This window comes from Brassica napus, chromosome A9 (assembly GCF_020379485.1).
Source record: "Brassica napus cultivar Da-Ae chromosome A9, Da-Ae, whole genome shotgun sequence".
Taxonomy (NCBI): Eukaryota; Viridiplantae; Streptophyta; class Magnoliopsida; order Brassicales; family Brassicaceae; genus Brassica; species Brassica napus.
In genome coordinates, this window is record NC_063442.1 from 32,321,769 (window position 1) to 32,346,389 (window position 24,621).

General features: G+C 40.8%; 3 protein-coding genes across 3 annotated transcripts; 1 reads left to right on the forward strand and 2 right to left on the reverse strand.

The window, feature by feature from the left end:
- Positions 1-336: 336 nt before the first annotated feature.
- Positions 337-7,676, reverse strand: LOC111208072. Its single transcript, XM_048741015.1, has 8 exons — positions 7,436-7,676; positions 3,582-7,327; positions 3,305-3,495; positions 3,107-3,221; positions 2,345-2,540; positions 2,027-2,245; positions 1,300-1,952; positions 337-1,217 (listed from the first exon to the last, which is right to left on the reverse strand). The coding sequence occupies exons 2-8, from the start codon at positions 7,293-7,295 to the stop codon at positions 645-647; spliced, it is 5,661 nt and encodes a 1,886-aa protein (XP_048596972.1). The 5' UTR covers positions 7,296-7,327; positions 7,436-7,676; the 3' UTR covers positions 337-644.
- Positions 7,677-11,590: 3,914 nt separating this feature from the next.
- On the reverse strand, positions 11,591-11,950 carry LOC125578175. Its single transcript, XM_048740513.1, has one exon. It carries the CDS (start codon positions 11,948-11,950, stop codon positions 11,591-11,593), a length of 360 nt encoding a protein of 119 aa, XP_048596470.1.
- A 543-nt stretch (positions 11,951-12,493) lies between these two features.
- LOC111203305 (putative F-box protein At1g57580) lies at positions 12,494-13,645 on the forward strand. The gene has a single exon (XM_048741017.1). It carries the CDS (start codon positions 12,515-12,517, stop codon positions 13,229-13,231), a length of 717 nt encoding a protein of 238 aa, XP_048596974.1. The 5' UTR covers positions 12,494-12,514; the 3' UTR covers positions 13,232-13,645.
- The last annotated feature ends 10,976 nt before the right edge of the window (positions 13,646-24,621 follow it).

Here is a 24,621-nt window from a genome sequence, read left to right on the forward strand (position 1 = left end):
AGATTGAACAGTATTAAAATTTATACATGTGAACATCAAGTTTTGGTTCTGTGTAAAAAATCTCTTCGGATTAAAAGTTTCTCATGTGTTAATGACTCTGAGTTGCTGAGTCTCCTTTAAAACCTAGCGTACCTTCCACTGAGACATTCGAACCTGTGTATGATTCACTTCAGAGTTAACATAGTCTGATATTGTGATATTGCAGGCTTAACAAATTTGAATTGGCATTTCGGCTTTATAAAAAGCTTGTAGTGAATGTAAAGTCACATTTTAAGTCAAAATCACTCTGGTAAATAGTCTTCAATTTAATACATTCAGTCAAACAAACAAAAGACATTATAAAAATAAAAAAGAGTTTACTGATTTGTAAAAATAATACAAGACAATGTTGACAAGAGATATATTATGGGGAAAACATTGGAACTATGAATAAGGTATTTCACCCAAAACATAAATTCAAAACTAATGATACCAAAGTTCCATATAGTGAAACCCCAAACGAGTAAATAAGACAAATCTATTTTTATCCAATGAGAAAATACAAAAAGAAGGATATCTCCTTATGAAGCCAACGCTGCTTATGTTATTTGACTTGTGTTCATATAATCTTAAACGGACACATGGATAATGATAATGACCACGAATCATATTGAAGGCGAAGCTGTTGTGGTGGAAGAGGCAGAGGCAGATGCGTTGTTGCTGTTACTACTAGTCTGCTTAGCCACATAAATCTGCTTCACCTTTGTGTTGTTGTTATGGTAGCCTCTCTCTCTAGTTACGGCCTGGTTTCTCCCATGGAAGCCCGATCTCCTGTTATGCTGGTGTTGATGTTGATTGTGGTGGCTGGACCCACCAACATGCTGAGACTGGGTGTTCTTCTCCTGGGAGGACTGTTGTTGTTGTTGTGGTTGTGGTGGCGGCTTGAAGGCAGGATTAGCTGGATTTTGAGTGTTGGGATCGGACAAGGTGGTGATGGGTTTTGGTTGTGAAGCGGTGGAACCGTAAGAGTTTGAGGAGTCCGCAGCATCTGCCACCGTGGGTGTTTGGATGTTTGGATATCTGTTGGAGGGAGGAGGAAGCATGTTGTTGTTGTTGTTAAACTGAGATGGTGAGCCATCTACTGCTTCCTGCTGATTCTGGATTTGCATTGCTGGAGGACCTGGAAATGGCATATAAGGCCACCGTGCTCGAACAGGCATCTCCTGAGAAGAAGAAGACTAACCACACAAATAAAAAACAAATAAGATTTCACTACTTAAGCATTGCTGAGATGGCTAAGAGAGAGATTGGATCAAGTACCTGGAAAGGGGATGGTTCAAACATGGCAAGAGGAGAAGGCATAGCAAGGTGTTGAAGAGAAGCAGGGACAACGTTACACTGCATGGGAGACACAGTTGGATTGTTCACATCACCATCTCCTCCAGCCTGAGAAGAAGACACCATAGGGTTGTGCTTCCAATCCGGTTGTTTCCCAGACGGGATGTAAGTTGTGCCCATGAAACTCAACCCTCCAAACTGTCCAACAGGTGCAAAGTGGTTATAAACAAACATGTGAGGAGGCCCCTGAACACCAGGAGGCATAGCACCAGGTGGTGTTAGGAAAGGACCAGTGAAACCGGCAGGAGCGTAGAAAGAATCTACTCCAGAATGACCCTGCTGCTGCTGCCACGTCGTAGGTGGACCGGAAGGACCTTTCTGGGACTGTGGTTGGTTTGCTCCCGAGTCATGGTGTGGGCCAAAGGCATAGATAGGTCCTCTCAACATGGGGTTCATATCATAGAAAGGGAAATGAGGAGGGGCTTGAGGAAAGTGAGTGATCATTTGGTTTGAGTTGTGTGGACTTGGCACTGGTGGCCACAGAGAGATTGGGGTCTCCACTGAAAGATCTGCTGGGAGAGAAACAGTGAGAGACTCTTCAGCTTTTGATAGACTAGGCTGCGCCACAGCAGTGCCTGCCAATGCGTAAGAGATTATGTCAGACAACAAATAACCATTTGGGAAAATGCACAAAGACAGTAAATATTACCACTTGTTCCTCCATAAATTTTGGTTTCAGTAGGTAATACAGAAGCAGTGTTCCCACTGGTTTCATCACTAGTTATGGCTGCAACGGCAATGGCTGACGCAGCAGCTTCTGCTTCACAAATCTCCATGCCAGAGGATGATGGGGTTCTATCCTTTTCAAAGTATAAAGAAGTATTGTTCTCACCACAAGGAGGAATAACAGAAGAAGATGTAACTGCCCCTGATAACAGAAGCAAAAGAGAAGCATATCATTATTTACATGTAAAGAAGAGCCATTCAAAAGGTGACAACCAGGGGTGTCTCTAAACCATCAGCTCACCAAATTGGATTTTGCCTTCTGCAAGCAATGAGTTTACTGGGCTTGGAAAAGTATTGTTCTTCGACGGCGCGACAGAGGAGGTTGATTTAGGATTTGGCTCGCTAATTCGGTTGACACCATTCTCAACAGAAACACATGAAAGAAGAGATGCAGGTTTCATGGCTTCATCAAGCTGACTCTGGGTTAGGGCCATTACCTACATACCAAAACAAAACACAAAATTTATTTGCATATATGCATGGAAATGGAACAGTCATTTGAGAAACTAAACTACATTATTAACAGGTACTGGTCCTTATAATTTCTCTGAGTCTATAGCTAAAATAAATAAAATTAGCAGAAGTTTATGATTATGGTGAAAATATGAAAATTCATCCATTTCCTTTTCAAGGGAGTAGTAGAGAAAGATCTGTTTTATGCTTCCGTGAATTAACTTAGTTAAAAATTATGCTAACTAAGGTACTTTGCGGAAGCATAAAACAGATATTCTCTGTTAAGCTAATGCGTTGCTCAAAAAAAAAAGTTAAGCTTATGCAAGATAACATTCTGACTTAGCTGCGTACATGCTAAATCAAAAAAACCTTTTAAGAGAGTGAAGCAGCTCACACAACTAAATACAGGACTAGCCTCGATTCACAAATCAGATTAATCAATACCAATTACTATATTATTTAAAAACATGGTCATCAAAACCATCAAAAACCCAGATACCGTTTTCTCAATCAACAATTCAGCACCCATCGAACAAAGTATGTAACTCACCGGCTGATCAGTGAGTTGGTTGCTCCAAGTCCCCACAGACGTTTGAACACTTTCCAGAACATTATTTTTGTTGCTGAATACAAAACTTGACGCTGGATTCTGATCAGGGATATCTCTGTGAACACAAACGCATTTGATCAGTGATATCTCTGTGAACACAAAACACGATCATACATTTGATCAAATAGAGGAAAGTACCTGCTGCTCCCAGTTTTTTCATCACCATGAGAATCTGTTTTAGGAGAAGGTGTGCCAATTGGGGCTAACAGCTGTCTGTTGGAGACAGGATTAATCTGCTTAGTGTTTACAACCCTGCCACCTGGTGGACTTCTGTAGGACCTGGCTGCAGCAGTACTGTTCTGCACAGTTGACCGAGGTTTCCTGGATGCCTGCAATAAAATAATTTCGATTTTATTGAGAATTACCTCAGACTAGAATAACAGCTTACAAGTACAGTTTTGGATTGCAACCGAACCTTTGAGGCCTGGGACTTTTCCTTGATTTCTTTCTCTCTCTGTTCACGACGATCATTAAGCATTTGTCTTTTTGATCTCACCTCAATAAAATCATCATCATTATCATCACTAGGACCCTCAACTTTCTGAACAGAATTCGAACCAGACACTGAGCTGTCTGAGGAATATTTCTGGGACTTGGACACGACATACTTTCTACTCCCACTTCTGTTGGAATTTTGAGACTTTCCATTGCCATTTCGATTCTCCTCAGAAGGCCAGTTCGATTCCCGAACCCTAAACTCAACCCTTTGACGTTGATATCTTCTATAACCACCAGACTCCCCCCGAGAAGCCTCACCAGCGCCGCCAGAATTTCTACTAACTACTTGGCCTCCTCCTGATTGTCTATCAGTAAAATTTGATCTTCCATGATTCATCTTTCTCGAGGCTGGTTCGGACTTACCAGAGAACTCTCCTTGCTTATGAGGTGGTGCCACAGCAGCCTCAACGCTCGCTGGAGAGATATTGGCATTCTTTAGTTTGTCCCCATCAGAAACATCCACTGGTCTCCTGAGAACACTGATCTGATGGTTTGAGGCAGGCGCTGCTGCATTTCTACCTTGACCAAGCTGGCCAGTGGCCATGGATCCAGGATTTTGAGGTGGTGGTGGTGGTGGAAGTACCCCTTGGGTTATTAGGGATGTATATCCTACCTGACCAAACTGAATGAATGGTGACTGAGGCTGTTGGATATGAGTAAGCGAGGAGCCGTACTGAGGATCAAGAGGAAGAGGCATTTGGATGGAACCAATCTGTATGGCAGGGTAAGGAGAAGGTATCAGTGATGGACCAGAAAACAATCCGAACTGAAACTGAACACGCTCCTCCATCTGCGCTGAAGCAGAAGGTACATTTGACTGGTGCAGACCAATGCTGTAAGGCGGTGCCACAAGATGAGTAGAAACTGTTGGGTAACTCGCTGAGTTGGTTTCAGTACCCTGAAAGCTCGTAGACGCATTATCAGAAACTTCAGCAGGTTTGGCGGTTTGTTCATCACAGCTAGAAGGTCTTTCACCGTCTAAGAAACTGTCTTTCTGTTGACATTTTTCTAAGTCATCGCTGGGTATCTCAACCTCCACTCCTTCGTTGAAGCCCAAGACTAGGTTAGAGTCTTTCTCCTGGAGATGCAACTCTTCCAGCTCTTGGGTGAGATCAATGTTCTCATCAACACCGTGTACTTTATCCTCCTCCTGGTACCCATCTTCATCTTCGTCGTACTCTTCTTGCTCCTGCAACCGTTCGTTGTTGTCAAGAGCCCACTCTTCGTTATCCCAACAAGACACAGGACACGCAGCATTCATCAAACTATCCTTCCCAGCATCTAGTAAACCACCACCACCGTCTCCCTTTCTAGAAGATACCAACACAGACGAGTTCCCCGATTCGTCCAAATCATCATGAGAGATATGAACGAGGGAGTCAGGCGTGCTGGTGATGGAAAGCGAAGACTGAGAGTCGCATCTTCCAGTCAGCTTGCTATCAAAGCGATGATCATCCATACCAGTCCCCGACATGACATGATGATGGTCTTGAAGATCCCCAATATAGCTGGCGAGAACGGAACTCGAGGGGCCAGGATGATGCTCAGCCTCGCTTCTGAAGGGAAGCTTCTGCCTAGACTCCTGCGGAGGAGGAGGGAGCACACGTGGCTGCCTGACTGAATACTTTGGTCTTCCAAAAGGGTAGTAATCATCCTCCTCATGATTCGGATACAGCTTCTCAGGATAAGAAGGGTATGCACCACCGCGGCGTCCACGGCTCTGGCTTTGTCCCCACCCGGGGTTATTACCATACTGCTGCTCTGGCTCTGGTTGTTCCATCCCGTAGTTTCTACCGTAGGATCTTCCGTCACCAGGAGTTCTCCAGCTCTGATCAACTGAATGCTCGGGGAATCCAGGTTTGAAGTAGGAGTTGGCATTACCGATGTATCCAGCTGTCCCAAAGAACTCCTTGGGGAAACCTTCACCTACATCTCTCTGCGGAACATTCTCAATAAACCTCGAGTTGCCACCACTCTCCACATCTTCCTTTCTCCAAAAGGGCTTGTGCCTATCCTGGAACCCAAAGGAGCCGTCTCTAGAAGCCGATGAAGTAGTGATCCTATCAACCATCCTTTCACTATCTTCCCAATCAACATCTGAAGACTCTTTCTCTTTAACAACGTCCTCTGAAGAGTTGTTGTTGCTGCATCCTTTGGCGGCTTCGGCTTGTCTCCTTGAGATCTTCTCTTCCAACTCGAGAAGCTTCTGCTTAGCAGCCTGCTTCCTCCTCTCTTCCTCCAAGATCAGCTTATGCTTCTCCTCTTCTTTCGACTTCCTCAGCTCCTCCGCTCTCCTCGCGGCTTCTAGCCTCTCCTGCTCGTTTCTAACGGCAGCTTCTCTGGCTTCCTCTTCTAACCTGCTCTGCTGCTCGTCTTGCTCCCGAGCCAGCCGCAGCCTCTCTTCTTCTTCAGTTCTAACTAGCTCGATCACCCTCTCCTGCTCCTCGATGATCCTCCTGCGCTCCTCCTCCTGCATCTTCTGAACTCGCTCAAGCTCAGCCTCGAATGATTCTCGGACAGGGTCGTGGAACTCTGTCTGCTTTAAAGCCTCTTTCTTCTTCTTAGCAACACCAAGGACCGGGAACGGATCATGTACATCGAATCCAGAGTCGCCGAAATGATCTTCCACATGAGGTTTGTCGTTCTTGAATAAGGGACGTTTGTCTCTATTCTGATGATCAATTCCATTATTATTACTCCATGGCTGCCTTCCTCCTCCATGAGCCTCTCTAGCGCCAGAGCTATTCCAAACATTATCTCTTTGTCCTGACAAGACGTAGTTACCTTTCTTAAGACCTTCTCTGCCTCTACTATTCGGCCTTGCCCCATAAATACCTCTACTGTTATTATTATTATTATTACTATTATTTGCAACTTCGTTTTGGAGAGGTGAGGAGACTCTCCAAGCATTGGCCTCCCTTACTACTACTGGTTCATTCTTCGAATATCCATAATCTCTATCTCTGAAGCCGTGACTAGTGTCACGCTCATCATCAGCCCAATCAGACCGTGGGGACATACGAACAATAGGCAATGGCCCTGGAAGAAGGTAATCCTTTTTCTTAACCCCATCTGAGAAACTAGGTCTCTCGCTCAACTCTTCATTACCCAAGAACCGGTTCTGAGGTCTCACATCTATCACAACTCTGTTCTCTTTGGGAAACTCTTCTCGCTTCTGTTTCTGATTCTGATTATGATTCAGACCATCTTTATGTTTCTGCGTCTCAGACACTGAAGAAGCTGAAGGTAGAGAGGCCTTGAGAGATGGAAAATCTTCACCCCTCAAGGTCGAAACTTTCTCTACAGACCGTATCAACGGTTCTTCGACACGTTCACCAGCAGGCTTGCTCCATCCCATCCCGGAGGAAGCTGGTCTAGCTCCACTCCCGGAGACTCCTCCTCCGGAGAGAAAGCCGGAACCGGATGAATCGACGCGCTCATGCTCCTTACGGAGTGAAGGAAGGTTCAAGGGAGGTGGAACAGAGAGCTTCTGCCCAGCATTTTGCGAGCTTCTCGGCCGAGAAAGAACCACCATACTTCCTCCTCCACCGCCGCCGCCGCCTCTGCCATAAGAAGGCTTGTATCCACCGTGATTGGTGGCCATATCCCGCTTCCGCCGATCACTGAACATCGCTCATAAAATCTGATTCTATCGCCTCAGATCTACAACAACAAACACAAATCGAAGAATCAAGAGAGAAACAGACAAGAATCAAGTTTATTTATCAGATTCGATTTCGAGAGAGAGGATTGAAGGAGGGAAGAACAAACCAGATCGATCATGCGATTCGATTTAATCGCTGGGCTTCGTTGCGAATAGATCAGAATTTGAGGCGAAGTTGTGATTCGCAGGCGACAGGGGTAGGTTTTTTTGGGGAGGTGAAAAGAAGAGACCCCCTCACGTTTATGTTTTTTGTTGACACACTGCTTGTTGTTTTTTCTACTTCCCAACCGGAACACGTTCTCTTTCTCTTTTAACTCTTTGTCCGAACGAATCTTAGCTCTAAGTCAAAAGCATCCACGTATCTACTAAGGGTCTGACTGGTTCAAACGCAGCGGTTGCGGTTGCGGTTGCGGGAGTTTGTGGATGCGGGCGGTTGCGGTTTCTAGCGGTTTTAAGAGATTTGTACGACTGGTACTGCGGTTAAAAATTGGTGCGTTTGCGGGTGACTTATGACTGGTTAACTACCAAATGCGGTAACAGTCAAATAATAAATTAACAATATTTATATTTAATATAATTATAAAAATATCAAAAATCATAAAATTATAATAAATATAAAATTTATATTTAGAAAGTTATAATTTTAATTTTTGAAAATTTATTGAAATTGTTTTTATTATAAAATTTTATAATATTAATTAAAATAAAATAGATATATTTTAATATTTTCATAATTTCAATTTTAAATTTTTTATTAAATATTTTTTCTTTGTATATATATTGTTTTAAAAAAAAAGAAAAAAATTTTACCCTCCCGCAACCGCCCGCAACCGCAAACGCTAGCTGGAGCCAGCTTTTGAATTTATGAGATTCGGAGCGGTTTGAAGCGGTTTAAGGCGATTTGAGTGATTGTTGCAAACCGCCGACAACCGCTACCGACCGCAAAAGCTGCGTTTGCGGGTGGTAGCGGGAAAACCAATCGCCACCTAAAATACTAGAGGGGAAAGCATACCATCTTACACTCCAGAGCAAAATAAGAATCAAATCATCATATTTTTGTTTTATAATCAATATTAAATTTTAAGAATTTTGATTCTATTTTTATAGCTAATTATATAATGTATTTATTTTAAAGTTTTAAGTTTCGTTAGTTGATTAATTTATTTGTAGAAGTCAGTGTCATTTGTGTTGATCTTAGTTAAAAGTGTATCTAATTAAAACTGAAAAGTTATTTATATTTTGTTTCAACTTGCTTATAAGTGTTATATTAGTTTTGCAGTGTTTATATGTTAAAATATAATATTTTATGATATATTCCCTTTTATTATATAATGTAAATATTATTGTTTTGTAAATTGTGTATATTGTTTCCAAGTGTTGATTTGTTTGTAGCTGCTTAACTAATCAGCATTATATTTTTGAAACTCCAATTATTAGTTAGAAGGTTGATAAATTAATGGGTTTCAGAAATTGAATCGGTTTACTCCATTCAGTTCGGGTAAAAATCCCTTGACTAAATATTAATATATTCAACAAATTGGAGGCCAAAAAAAAACTCAATGAAAGTGAAAATATTATTTGATCAAAGTTTCTCCTCCCGTCACCAATTTTGTAGAGATCTTGAAACAATATAGTTGCATCTCTGCTGAGTTGCATTTGATCGATTTTTAAGTGTTACGATTGCTATAAGATCTTCATTATCTTCTATTGATTTTAAAGTGGAGAAAGTTGTATGTATATATGTTCATGCCATTGTTATTTGTTTTGTTTTTTCTTTAATAAGTTCATGACATTGCTAGAGATCTGTTATCAAGTTGAGAACGAGGAGGTGGTTTGTTTTTGTCATCTTGGGTTATCTTTAAGATATACATTAAGAGTTAAGACTGGTGATTTGGTATATGTATCTTCATATTTGTAAACTTGATCCAGTGTTCTTTCTCACTTATGGGAAACATATTTTGAAGAGCATTAAAGAGACTGGTGTAAGTTTACAACAAAAAAAAATTAAAGAGACTGGTGTAGCGATGTTTCAACTGGATTATGTGGACTGTGGACATCAAAGGCAGGTTAGTAACTAGAACATTTCCTTTATCTGATTTAACATTATACTAGATGATAACCCGCGCATATGCGCGGAGTGAGTTTTTATAATAATGTTTGTTTATTAAATGGTTTTAACATTTTGCAACACTACAATCTTTATCGATTACAAAATAACGAATACAAATATTGGTCTCTTAAATATTTCATCATTGTTGAAAAGTTAACGTTTTACATCTCATTTTAATTATTTTTAAAATTTTATATGCACAAAAAAAATTAAGTTTTGCGTCTGACACAAATCACCAAAACCAATATGCAACATCGATTGTATAGTGACGAAAGGGGATTATGTTTTCTGTTCTCGATTTGTTTGCTATTGACTCTCCATAAGTGAGTTTATTTTCTACCTCTATAAAATTGTGTTTTCATTTTCGTCTTTGTTTCATTGATGTGAGTTAAGGTTCTTTTTTCAACTTCTTTTATGAATTCAGTGTCAATTTTAAAAAAATGGACATCTGTAAAAATTAGTTTCACTCTAGATACATATCTAAGAATCAAAATTTTGAAAAAATCACCGACAAACTATATTAGTAAATTAGTGTTCATATGTAATATATCAAGCTGTTATAGAATATATAAATACAAACTTGAAATATAAATGTCTGTCTAGTATATATTCACAAGTTCGGGCTAAAAATCATCTAATTTTAGAACAACAAAACAAATTACTTATTTCACCAGTTTGGGTCATATTTGAATCCAAACAGGTAATATTCAAACTCGAATGGATATTCGAAGATAACCAAACGTAAGTATACTTAACCCTATATTTCTAGTTTACTTCTCTCATTTTATTCAAAATATTTATATTAATGATGCTTATTGCTCAAAATTAGATAATATACATATAATTATGGACAAAATTATTTGGTACTCACTTAAATATATATATCAAACTCTTGTTTCTTACTTTAACAAAAGTTGCATCTAAAATTTCAAAACAACAACTAAATTAGTGTCTTTCTATTTTTAAAGTTTTATCTCCAAACCTATTAATAGTTTAATTTTTAAAAAATTAGAAAACCAGTTAAAATATATTTTAAATACAAAAAAACTTAGACAATGAATCTTTTATTTATTTTTTCTTCAAAATTTAAATATCCGAACCCCGCTCAAAATATCCAAACCCGAACATAAAATACCCGAACTCGGCTCGAAGTGTAGAAATATCCGAACGGATTTTATACCTACGATATATGATCATCATTTGTATCTTACTTTAACAAAAAAAAGTTAAACCATTGATCACAAAATTTTCAATTTGGGACATTTACCATTTTTAGTAATTTATAGTCGTTTTTAAAAATTCAAAATATAACATATTAAAAAATCTGATTTTTTTATTATATGCTTAATGAGATTGTTTAATTTCTTTTAATAGTATAAAATTAAACAAAAAAAGATAGAAGTTAGAAAAATTGTTATCAAATATGTATTATTCATCATCATTAATTGTCATATATATGTTAAGGAAATAAAAAATATTCTTTTGTACACTACTAATTAATTTGATAGTCAGTTTAAGGAAAAACATAGTATATGTTTATATGAACCAACTTATTTTTCTAACAATTCTAAGAATTATTTTCGTGATGACACGTGGCTACAAAAATATGTTGTAATGCTCCCGGATTAATATATAGGGGATTTTGCTATCGTGATTTCATTAATATCACAAAGAGATTATAATCTCCTTGTAGAAACTTGAAAGCAAATTATTACATAAACATAAATATGCACTATATATTCAAGATGATAAAGTAAAGAGTAAATATAACGATGCTTTCACTAAAACCTTATTCCACAGATTGTTTAATCCACTATTTTATTTCTACGTGATCAATCTTGTGTGGAAGTTGTGTGTGACTATCTTTTCTATATTGAAACTCAAATTTGCACATGACATTACAAAATTATAATGTTCTCGTGGATAACTGTAAATAGTAAACAATTTGATATCATATCAACGTTATAAAAAATAGTGGACTTGTGTATCCCCTCCAAATAAAAATTAATAATCTGTCATGTGATTAAAATCAAACATGATAATCTCTGAAATATAAAACAAAACAAAATACATGTGCAAATTTAGTTACAGATTTGTTAAAAACACTTTTCAGAATATAAACACTAATCTTTGAAATCTTTCGTTGGTCTCGTCACCATCTTCCCACGCAGAACCCTTTTGTGAATCCCTTCAAGTGAACCAAAACGGATCTCGACTCAGACCGGATTTTAGGGTTGCCGTTGGTGGCAAGGAACTGAAGAGCGCGCAAGGCGTTTGTTTTGGTGATAACTCGAGGAGTCAAAGTCAAGCTTCCCATCATTCTCAGAACTTGGACGCATCTTATTGCTTCGGGAGAGACGGTGTGGTGTCCTTTGTCGCTTGCCACATGAGCAGCTCGTGTGGCTATGCCGATGAGTGTTTCAAAGTCTTTGCTTCTCACGGTTCTTGTTTTTCTGTTTTGTCTCTTGACATCTTTTGTAAGTTGAGGAGGTAGATCATCGGAGAAATCCATCCGTTTTGAGAGAAAAGGAAACAAGAGATCGATAGAGCTAATGAGGAGAGTGCTGTGTGAGTAAGAGGAGACTTCGGTTCATTATATTGACGAAAAATTCAATATTATTGGGAGAAAAAGGAAATAACGAGAAATAGGTTTACTATTTTCCCTTTTTTCCTCTTGAACCAAAACCAAAACCAAAACCAATTTCCTTTTCTTCACGCATATATGCTTCTTGTTTCTTTCCACATAATAAGTAGAGTTATATTCTAGGGTGAACCTGTACCAATAGGAATTAATTTATTTCTTATTCACTATTTTTTTTTAAAAGAAACAAAATATTGTTAATTTATATCATGATTTTAAAAGAAAAAGTAAAAATAAATTAAAAAAGCTCGAGAACAATGATAAATATTGTCGAATTTCCCCATGAATTGAGCTCGAGAACGCTCTTTGCCTCCGGAGATAGTAGCCTGACTTTGGTATCAGCCAATGAGAAAGTCAATTTACGTTTATGCTCTCAAGAATATTCTCAGTGATCCCAAGTGGGTCCTCGTGAAGCAGATCCGAGTGACTCATATAATGGGAACAGACTATGAAAGTAGGCATAAGTTTGAGATCTACGGTGGAAACTCATGGAGACGTCCGAAAACGACGCTTACTTGTCTCTCAAGTTTTCCACTGAAAACACCTGTTTACTTGGACGGGTCTCTTCACTGGCTGAGAAACGACGGAAGCATCGTGTCTTTCAATCTCGAAACAGAGCATGCACGACTTATTCCCATCAGTTTTCCTCGGGGATTGAGTTTAAAAACGCTAATCACCTTAGGTAATAATGGACTAACTTTGATATCGGCAACGGAGGAATACATTTATGTTTATTCCCTTGAGAACATTCTCCGTGATCCTAAGTGGGTTTTTGTGAAGAAAATCCAAAACATAATGATGGACAAAAAGAAGCTTAGTTATTGGAACGTAGAGGCTTACGAAGGCAAGTGTTTAGTGTTGAGGGAGGATAGGGCGAAGGAAGAAGAACCACTTCTTTGCGACCATGTGGTTCATGTGTACGACTTGAGTACTAACACGTGGGTAGTCATGGGTTCGATTCCAGGGTGGTGTAGTGTAAATCACGATTTTTTTCAGTTCACACCGTCGACTTCGTATGTAGTGGGACTTGATGAGATTTTGCCTTGGGATGGCGGACGCATCTCCTCTCTAAGCACTATTATGGCACTGATTGATGGAAGCTCATCAGAAAATGTGGAAAAACAACTTAGGAAACGATCAGACAGGACATAGTTTTTTTTTTCTGAGCAAAGTGCTAACAAGAAAAGAAGAGTGGTGTGAACAAATCCGTATCATTTGAGGAACATGTTGCGTCTTAATTTGGCTAATGGATACTATTTTATGCTTTCTACTGTTATGATTGTGTGCTTGTTTAAAAATTGAAAGTATATATCAATCAGTTTGCTTAGAATCACTCAAACAACCAAAACCTTCAACATTACAATAGCCAACGGTTGTTCAAATTTCCCAACATATAAAATGGTTCAAATCGTGTTTTAGTTGTAATAGCCGGTAAACCGGACTGATGTAAACGATATAATAAAAGCGAAGTTAAGGAAATAGACGAATATAGAAAACGAATACGAGAACGATAAGAAACCGTATTCGCAACGAGACATGGAGGCGAGATATGATCTCTTTCCTTAACTCAAAATATTCGCTCCGTTAGTGAGACGGGACTGTACGAATATAGAGTCCCAGGATACAACCATGGCAGACGACTCACGCCTCACCCGTGATCGCCCTATCGAACAAAAAATCTACGAAACACTCTCGCAATAATAGACTTACGCAGAGGGAATTTTGCTGTTGGATTTCGATTCAGAAAAGGTTGAAGAAAATGAGAAGAGGAGAGTCTGTATTTAAAGAGAAGACTAGGAGCGGTTTTTCGAAACTGTTGCGAACGTTTTTCCGAAAATCTCGCAAAGATCTCGGAGTGGAACGTTGAGCAGCTTTCTCCGCAAGTTTCTCTCTTGTTGACTCGTTCTGATCCATTTCGAACAGATAAACTTCGTGTTGTTTTTAAACGAACTACATGTCGTTTATACACAAATGTCATGCTGTTTTTTAGAAATAAAATGGCAAAGCGTTGAGCTTAACTTGGTCCAAAAAGAATAATTCTTATCGGGCCAAGGGCCCTCCACCCAAGCCCAAGCCCAAGCCCAAGCCCAAGCCCAAGCCCAAGCCCAAGCCCAAGCCCAAGCCCACGCCCACGCCGAGCCGGACGGCGGCGGCGGCGCGCGCGTGGGGAACGCTCTCTTCCTCTGAGCTGTTTAATCCAAGGAGAGTGTGATACCATATATATACATCACAACTTCTCAAGTTTTAATCGATGTGGGACTCTCTTATTTCCTTTCATTAATGCCAACATGGCTTTTTACAAAGAGCTCGTAAGCCCATTTCCTTTTCACATTTGCCTTTTATTATTTGCGCTAATAAGCTTAATAATTAGGCCCAACAATCCCCCACATGAATAGAAATGACTCTAAACATATGCAGACTAGATGCAGACTCGATAGACTCTAAAAAACTATACTTATTCTAATCCTGACTAGACAGACTTATCGAGAGTGTTTGCAAAAAATTCACTGTGTTTGAGTTGGTGGCATTTTTAAGCCTTGAACCACTCATAGTTAATATCTGTCGGGTTTACTTTACCAGAAGGTGAACATGATGTCTTGAACCAACCGGTGTTTTATGTAGACCGAGACAACAGGCATAACGCAGCTTCATTTTCTCGTAGAACTTAGTTCTCTATTGTGTTCATTGTGGCCCTGAACTATTCCTGGTTTTCATGAGTGAACTTAGAGAATATAGCCTTGCATTTATTCTCCTAGAAACGGCCCCATTTCACACTCATTAAGTGATTGACCATGAAAAGTATTGAGTAATACTCCGCTTAGAAGTTATGGAATCATTAAAAGCTTATGTTATCCTTCACACATTCGTTAGCACTTTTATCATCTTAGGAGCTGGGAAGAGACTACTTTGTCTCAAGTGCTTTGGTTAGATTCTGTTTGATTTTGTTTTCCCTTTAAACCTACGTCTTGGGATCTCCAGTCATGATAGGTAGGGTTGCAGTCAAGCATCCTCATTCGTTATAGGCTTTAAACCCATTCCTTTTGATGATTTAGCAACAACATCTCGTGGCAAACCTTTAGTAAATGGATCCGCTAGGTTGTCAGCCGATTTGATGTAGTCTATTGTGATTACACCAGTTGAGATAAGTTGTCTAATGGTTTTATGTCGTCTTCTGATGTGACGAGATTTACCATTGTAGAGATTATTCTGAGCCCGAGCTATTGCTGATTGACTATCACGCCGACGTAGGCGTCACGCCCACGCCCACGCCCACGCCGAGCCGGCCGGACGGCGGCGGCGGCGCGCGTGAGAAGCTCTCTCTTCCTCTGAGCCGTTTAATCCAAGGAGAGTGTGATACCATATATATACATCACAACTTCTCAAGTTTTAATCGATGTGGGACTCTCTTATTTCTTTTCATTAATACCAACATGGCTTTTTACAAAGAGCTTGTAAGCCCATTTCCTTTTCACATTTGCCTTTCATTATTTGAGCTAATAAGCTTAATAATTAGGCCCAACATTAGTAATGTATGTTTCTTATGCTAGTCTTCACAGTGTATGATGATTCATTTCATCAAATTGAGTTGAAATTATAATGGGGAGGTTACAAATCAAATAGATTACAATGATGCAACCTTTTGCTATCACTGTTCTTTTTTGTTCTTTTTTTTTCCAAATATCTTGTTAGGAAAAGAATGCTACCACTGAAATGAGACCTGTAAAGTTCTCCCAGCAAACTATCAGCACATTGGTTACCAGACTGATTGATGTACGATAACCTAATGGACTTGAACATCTTTTCCCAACATTTAATCGTGTATATGCAGTGGTGTAACTTCAGATTGTACATTTTATCGTCTAGGACTCTATTGATGACAAAGAGCAACATGCATCGGTACTGGTCTAATTTTGAGTATCTCAAGTGCAAATTATAATTATTTTATCATGCTTCCAGTAATTAGTTGAATGTTAATTTTTGTAAAACATCAAGCCGCTTACAAGTAAACAGATGGCACACTGCACATGCTTGACAGTATCTCAAGAGCCTTGCATTGGGGTTGATCCAATTTATTTAAGACCATGAGATATATATTTGATAAACTTAAATAGAATAATGGGTTTATATAAAAAAATCTATGGAGGGTTCTCCTGAGATAAAAGGGTTGTAATTTTGAATAAACTATATATAGAACACACAACCATCCTTAAATTCTTGATAGGCACCTTCATCTCCAATTTTTTTTTGTTTCTTCTTGGTTTCTTGAAGCCTAATTTGTTCTGTATATCTTGAAATGCCTTGAAACTAGCAAAGACACCAACCGCCAGAAATTTACAAACTAATAAAAACAAGAAGAAACTGATCTAGATCCTGACCTTTACGACATAACATACGTCGATTTATCTCCCTCTGAAGGCTTCTCTTCTCCTTTGTCTAAATCACCGTGGTCCGTACAAGTCGATCGCAACGTCATAGAACCTAAGAACAACTCTGTAACGACCCAATTTCCAGCCCAGTCACTTCGGCCCGTCAGAGCCCGTTAGTGTTGCAGAAAGCCCTTGGTGAGTCCAATATATAAACCATTATTGCCATTATTTTATTCCCCAGAAACCCTAAACATTGTAACTCTACAGAGATTGAGCCGTCACTCACATCTGAGATCGTACCGCCGCCACCACCACGTCCAGAGCCGAGATCGACCAGTCCACCGCCGATCCCAGCCGAAGGTAACCGGAAATCGCCCTTTCCGATTTGTTTTTTAAACGGCCGTTCATTCAATCGATCATAACTCACTAACCGTTTGGAATCTCGTGATTTCAAGACAACCATCGTGATCGTGACGTCGAGACGAGTCCGGACAAGGAAGATCAACCGGAGAGTGGCTCAGACGCGCCGCCTTTGTCCCGCGACGTTCCGCGCGTGTAGCTCACGCGCCACCGCCGTCCGTCACACCCGCCGCTTCCCGTCGCCGCCGTTGATTCCGGTAAGCCGCCGTCCCTTTTCAGCCGCCGGTGACTCGGCCGTTGACTCGGTCGTGACTCGGTAAATCGGCCGAGTCGACTCAGCGAGTCAACACAGATCCGGTCAACCGGTTAGGTTAATTGATTTTGGTTTGGTTTAGGCTAACCGGTTATTTAATAAATCGATTTCTGATTTAAATTAATTGAATTGGTTAAGTTAAACCGGCGGTTAAAATTGATTTAAATTCGGCTATGGAAAACCGATTTGGTCTAATTGAAATCGATTTTGGTTTGGATAAACCGATTGGTTCAATTCGATTTCAATTTGGTCAAGGGTTGACCGGCTTGGGTCAGAGTTGACCGGGTTGACCTTTGACCAGCGGGCTGACTTTTAGACCAGATCGCCGGTTATCCGTTTTTAACCGTTCGAAGGGCGTTCTGACTTGATTTTTCGCCCCGATTTCAGATTTGGAGTCTGTTTGAGCAGTTGGAGTTCATAGCTACTACTTTTCCATATTGCTAAGGTGAGGGTCTTTTCCCGAGCTTCTCTTACACGGCTTAGGACCTCGAATAAGTATAATTTATTTCTAATGTGTTCCGTCTGTGTGAAATCGAGTCTGTCATTGCTTGTTTAGTTTTTAGGTTCTTTGCTTAAACCGGAACTAGGGTTGTTAGATGGTTCAACAGTGCTTGTTCATTTATAATTGATAATATATATGTATATAGTATATTGAGGTGATTTGGGTGTTAGCCGACCATGGAGACGTAATTCTGTGTGTCGGCTGGAGACCAGTACTTTGGGTGTGGTGTATGCTGCGGCACAGCTTAGTCGACCTGTTGTGCCAAGGCTTCAGAGGTCGATAAATCGTCTACGGGCGTGTGTTACCGAGCACATATTCGGTGGTGTTTTTGGCCTGTTAGTGGGCAGCGAGTGTGCACCTCGCTAGGACCATTGTTTGATATCTGGGTACTTTAGGTACCGTGTTTGCAACATGTTAGGATTAAATTATATTTATTCGGAGTGCTCTGTCCGGGTCCATGGACTTCGGGTTTAGTATCCCCATACCTCACTGGGTAACTCACATGTTACTCACCCCTCATTTGCTCCCATGCAGGTGAGACTGACGAGTATATGATATTTGGATGGATTGGTGCTACTGGGCTTTATTTTGGATTTTTATTTGGGCTTAGGGTGAGTGGAGTCGTGTATATGGGTTATTATGCTATGAGATATTGTTGGTGGCACGCTGTTCTCCAGATAGGAGGTGACGGGTGTCACAATTTGGTATCAGAGCGGGGTTCCGTCCCGGCCTCGACCCGGGATGGCGATTAGGGGATTCGGTTTTCTGCGTTTTCTTTTTAAAGTATAAAATACTTTTTATATATATATATAATAAAAAAAAAGTTTGCGAAGTTCTTTCAGCACCATTCGATCCAGTAATTACTAACTCAATTGTCTCTTTCTATGACGATGAGTAAAATCATCGTCATTCATCCTTCGGCTAACAGGGTTCTACACAGATGTTCAGCAGCAGATGTGTGATGTCTCAGTTCGTCAGTTGTCTCAGGAGTGATATCAGTTCCTTCGGTCATGATTCTGAGATTATCCAGGAGTGGATATGTGACGTTTCTGCTTCCACCCTCTTTCAAGCAATCGTTCCACGAGTTTTTGTTACTGGAGATTATGTGGTGTGACGTAAGAGCCATCGGTTGGCATGTGTTGTTTTTGTGTACGAGTATGTTGACTATTTTGGAGGTATGTTCAGTTTGTAAACTCGTGGGGATCGCTTTTGGATTGGGAGTGTGGCAACTTGTGTTGTATTGATATTGGAGTTACGCTTGGTTTTGTTGTTAGTTTTTAGCATTGTTGATCGTTTGAGAGATGTGTCAGTCAAACAACTGGCATGGGACGTGGGAGGTATTTATATTTATCGCAGTGTACCAGCTATGCTCGGAGGACTGATTTGTTCGGAGACTATTCAGTGATGGAGCTACGTTTTTACGATGTCATCCATGGGATGGTTTGGCTACCACGACATCGAGTAAAGTTGGATTGCCTGAGGACAAGAGTTGATATTGCTGGAGCAGATTAGAATTTTTATTGCATATATGCTGCATGCTGAGTAGTTATTGGATATAAGAGCATATAGATTTTCATCGAACATTTTGATAGTTAAAATGATGGACAACATGAGTTGCAGGATCTTCCAGTCATTGCAGATTATGAGGATGTAATTGTGGTCTTTGGAATGACCACCACCAGACACATGAGACGTTCTTACGATTGAGTTGGAACCAAGAACATCATTGGTTTCACGAGTTCTATACCAATTAGCAGCAGTAGAGATGACCGAGCTGAAAGAGCATAAGGAAGATTCATCAGACATAAGTTTTATCAGACCAAGTACTTCACCGTGGGAAGCATCATTATTTTTGTAAAGAAGAAAGTTGGATGTTTCAGTCTTTGTATCGACTACACGGACTTGAACATGGTATCCGCGTATTGATGAGTTGTTGGATTACCTACAAGAGGTTCATGGTTCTTGAAGATCGACTTGGCATCACGACACCACCAGATTGCGATAGATGACGAGGATGTGCGGAAGACAGCCTTCCGTATTATGGACATTATGAGTTTATGATGATGTCATTTGGGTCGACGAACACACCCATAGCATTTAGGAAACCTATCAATGACGTTTTTGTGAACACTTGGATAACTGCGTGATTGTATTCATCGATGACACCTTGATTTATTCTCAGAGTAGAGAGGAGCATGCTGAGCATTTATGGATTAGGTTAGGTAAGCTTGGAGAGAAGAAATTGTTTGCTAGCTGAGTGAGTTTAGTTTCTAGCAAAGAAAAAAAAGGGATTTTTGGGTCATGTGGTTTCAGAAGCAGGAGTTGCTGTCGATTAAAAAAATAAAATAAAATAAAAACTACTACAATTCCAGAGTGGCTGACACTTAAAAGATACAAAGATATGAAGTTTTTCTATCATTGGCTCACTATAAAAAAGATTGTAGCTACATTGTGTTGTGTTATCAGACATGTCGGATGGACAGTCAGAGAGGACTATTCAGACTTTGGAAGATATGCTTAGGGCTTGTGTTTTGGATTGGGAAGGAAACTGGGGAAAGTATCTACCTCTAGCGGAGTTTGCATACAACAACAGTTATCACTCGAGTATTGAAATGGCACCATATGAGGCACTTTATGGTAGACCTTGTCGTACACCACTTTGCTGGACAGAAGTGGGGGAGAGACGAGATTTAGAACCTGCAATGGTTCAGGAGACAGTAGAACAGGTGGAGATGCTCAAGACACGGCTTAAGGAAGCTCATGACCGACAGAAGAGTTATGCAGATAAGCGCCGTAAGGATTTAGAATTTCAGGTGGGCGACCTGGTATATCTAAAAATGAGAACATTTCAAGGAGGATCTAAGACTCGAAAGCTAAAGAAGCTTAAACCGAGATTCATGGGCCCGTATCCTATTTTGGAGCGGATAGGAGCAGTTGCTTACAGATTGGGACTATCAGCAGAGTTATCAGACTTTCATGATGTGTTTCATGTGTCAGTTTTGAGAAAAGTCGTGAGAGAACCAGAGCTCATTCTGCAACAACCACCAAGTGACCTTGGTAAAAATTTATCTGCACTTTGTCAGCCAGTACAGATTTTGGATCGGCAAGTGAAAGCGGTTCAGGGCATGATGACTAGTTTTGTCAGAGTTCGTTGGGAGAGAGATGGGATCCATGAGGAGACATGGGAGACCGAGACTCAGATGAGGATTGATTACCCAAGACTTTTTGAGGATGGTATTGGACAGTTGGTTCAGGAGCCGAATTCGGGGTCGAATTCTTTACTAGTGGGGGAGAATTGTAACGACCCAATTTCTAGCCCAGTCACTTCGGCCCGTCAGAGCCCGTTAGTGTTGCAGAAAGCCCTTGGTGAGTCCAATATATAAACCATTATTGCCATTATTTTATTCCCCAGAAACCCTAAACATTGTAACTCTACAGAGATTGAGCCGTCACTCACATCTGAGATCGTACCGCCGCCACCACCACGTCCAGAGCCGAGATCGACCAGTCCACCGCCGATCCCAGCCGAAGGTAACCGGAAATCGCCCTTTCCGATTTGTTTTTTAAACGGCCGTTCATTCAATCGATCATAACTCACTAACCGTTTGGAATCTCGTGATTTCAAGACAACCATCGTGATCATGACGTCGAGACGAGTCCGGACAAGGAAGATCAACCGGAGAGTGGCTCAGACGCGCCGTCACGCGCCGCCTTTGTCCCGCGACGTTCCGCGCGTGTAACTCACGCGCCACCGCCGTCCGTCACACCCGCCGCTTCCCGTCGCCGCCGTTGATTCCGGTAAGCCGCCGTCCCTTTTCAGCCGCCGGTGACTCGGCCGTTGACTCGGTCGTGACTCGGTAAATCGGCCGAGTCGACTCAGCGAGTCAACACAGATCCGGTCAACCGGTTAGGTTAATTGATTTTGGTTTGGTTTAGGCTAACCGGTTATTTAATAAATCGATTTCTGATTTAAATTAATTGAATTGGTTAAGTTAAACCGGCGGTTAAAATTGATTTAAATTCGGCTATGGAAAACCGATTTGGTCTAATTGAAATCGATTTTGGTTTGGATAAACCGATTGGTTCAATTCGATTTCAATTTGGTCAAGGGTTGACCGGCTTGGGTCAGAGTTGACCGGGTTGACCTTTGACCAGCGGGTTGACTTTTAGACCAGATCGCCGGTTATCCGTTTTTAACCGTTCGAAGGGCGTTCTGACTTGATTTTTCGCCCCGATTTCAGATTTGGAGTCTGTTTGAGCAGTTGGAGTTCATAGCTACTACTTTTCCATATTGCTAAGGTGAGGGTCTTTTCCCGAGCTTCTCTTACACGGCTTAGGACCTCGAATAAGTATAATTTATTTCTAATGTGTTCCGTCTGTGTGAAATCGAGTCTGTCATTGCTTGTTTAGTTTTTAGGTTCTTTGCTTAAACCGGAACTTGGGTTGTTAGATGGTTCAACAGTGCTTGTTCATTTATAATTGATAATATATATGTATATAGTATATTGAGGTGATTTGGGTGTTAGCCGACCATGGAGACGTAATTCTGTGTGTCGGCTGGAGACCAGTACTTTGGGTGTGGTGTATGCTGCGGCACAGCTTAGTCGACCTGTTGTGCCAAGGCTTCAGAGGTCGATAAATCGTCTACGGGCGTGTGTTACCGAGTACATATTCGGTGGTGTTTTTGGCATGTTAGTGGGCAGCGAGTGTGCACCTCGCTAGGACCATTGTTTGATCTCTGGGTACTTTAGGTACCGTGTTTGCAACATGTTAGGATTAAATTATATTTATTCGGAGTGCTCTGTCCGGGTCCATGGACTTCGGGTTTAGTATCCCCATACCTCACTGGGTAACTCACCTGTTACTCACCCCTCATTTGCTCCCATGCAGGTGAGACTGACGAGTATATGATATTTGGATGGATTGGTGCTACTGGGCTTTATTTTGGATTTTTATTTGGGCTTAGGGTGAGTGGAGTCGTGTATATGGGTTATTATGCTATGAGATATTGTTGGTGGCACGCTGTTCTCCAGATAGGAGGTGACGGGTGTCACAAACTCTCCCAACATTCTCATGGGATATTCTTTAGCTACCTCAGGGGATTTACTCTTTACAGGATCAGACTCCAAGAACATTAGGGTTTGGAAGATCCGTGTTTGGAAAATCTTGTCTAAAGACTCGAGCAGCAGAAAATCTTGTCTAAAGACTAAAGCGGTTTGGTTAAAGCTATGGTTCTTGCAGCAGACAAGATATTCACCGGACATCGAGACGGGAAGATCCGTGTTTGGAAAATCTTGTCTAAAGACTCGAGCGTTTTCCGTCTGGTATATTATTATCCAATTCAATGGCTTTTTTGGTAGAACCTAAAGGTAAGTCAGTTTCCAGTCCCCAAACCGAATAAATCCGCTAATATACCCAACGTCTCTACTGAAATTATGATGAGAGGCTATTCATCCCGGAACTAGAAACTAAACATTGATCTGCCATGTGGTTGACCCCAAAAGAAATTAATAAAATGTGAATATGTGATGTGGTCACGTGGGTCAAATCAGCCATGATAAACTCTGAAATACACAACAAACCCAAATCCATGTACAAATTTATAGTTACAGATTTTTCAGTCAAACAAAAAAAAATAGTTATAGATTTGTTAAATCTTCAATTATTTGCAAGAATGCCAGGCAAGTGAACCAAAACGGATCTCGACTCAGACAGGATTTTAGGGTTACCATTGGTGGAAAGGAACTGAAGAGCAAGCAAGGCCTTTATTTTGATGATAAACCGAGGAGTCAAAGTCAGGCTTCGCATCGTATTGCTTCAGGAGTGACGGTGTGGTACTCTTTTGTGGCTTGCCACATGAGCAGCTCGTGTGGCTATGCGAATGAGTGTCTCAAAGTCTTTGCTTCTTACAGTTCTTGTTTTTCTGTTTTGTCTCTTGACATCTTTTGTAAGTTGAAGGGGAAGATCATCGGATAAAGCCATTGCTTTTGAGAGAAAAGGAAACAAGAGATAGGTAGAGGCTGAGGAAGAGAGTGCTGTGTGAGTAAGAGGAGACTTCGGTTCATTATATTGACGAAAATTTTCAATATTATTGGGAGAAAAAAGGTTTACTATATTCCTTTTCTTCACGCATATATGCTTCTTATTTCTTTCTCAAAGATACATGTGTTTCTTTTTTTTTGGTAAAAATGTAAAGATTATTATTACCAATTTTTCAGTTTTTGACAAAAGTACAGTGACAACAAGAAGCGGAGAAAATAAAATAAAAATCTAAACAACGACTCGATCATGACAATACAGTGACAGACACAACAAGCAGAAGCCGCTCTTCGGAGGTCTCAACTAATCCGTACCAACGCTTGCCGCAAAAGGAAGAACCACGGTTAAAACGAGAGTCGAAACCCGGTAATTTTAGCCTCTCCGATGATCCGCTCTTTATGATGGTTCGACTAAGAACAGCTCGAGATAGACATCATAAGCATACACCAACACAAAACAGAAAACTACTGAAGAGGCCAGTACGCCCGCATTAACAAGACCAAACATTTATTCGGACGCAACACTTCCAAGGAGCCATGCGCCAAGAAACTGCACAAAACAGGGCGATAAGCAGCCGCAGCTCCACACTTTGCACTTCGGGCCACCACACGAGCCGGAAGAACACATCCACAAGAGCTAAGAGCGCCCGCGAGCTTGGCTCAAGTGCTGGGATGACGAGTTCAAGCACATGGAAAACACGAGACGCATCCTAACTGAATGACCCAGCGGTTAAGAGAATCTCGACATGGACAGTCTCTGAGAACCAGAGAAGCTGACCGACTCGAACGGAATCAGAAGTAAACGATGAAGAATAGCCGTTGAAAGGACACCGGAGGAGACTCGAAGAGTTCCTTTACGAGCGCAAAGGGGAACGCCAAGACCAGAGGGGGACAAGCAAGCAGCCCGTGAAGAGGTTCCGAACCCAAGCCATAGACGACTTCTTGTCGGAGACCCAATCGTC

What these genes read in the sequence shown, in the direction of transcription:
- LOC111208072 (XM_048741015.1), bottom strand. Translation starts at nt 7,295, where the DNA reads ATGTTCAGTGATCGGCGGAAGCGGGATATGGCCACCAATCACGGTGGA. An exon ending in GAAAAAACTGGGAGCAGCAG is followed by an intron (nt 3,222 to 3,304) that starts GTACTTTCCTCT and finishes TTGTGTTCACAG; the next exon opens with AGATATCCCTGATCAGAATC. An exon ending in ACCAACTCACTGATCAGCCG is followed by an intron (nt 2,541 to 3,106) that starts GTGAGTTACATA and finishes TTTGGTATGTAG; the next exon opens with GTAATGGCCCTAACCCAGAG.
- LOC125578175 (XM_048740513.1), bottom strand. Translation starts at nt 11,950, where the DNA reads ATGGATTTCTCCGATGATCTACCTCCTCAACTTACAAAAGATGTCAAG.
- LOC111203305 (XM_048741017.1), top strand. Translation starts at nt 12,515, where the DNA reads ATGGGAACAGACTATGAAAGTAGGCATAAGTTTGAGATCTACGGTGGA.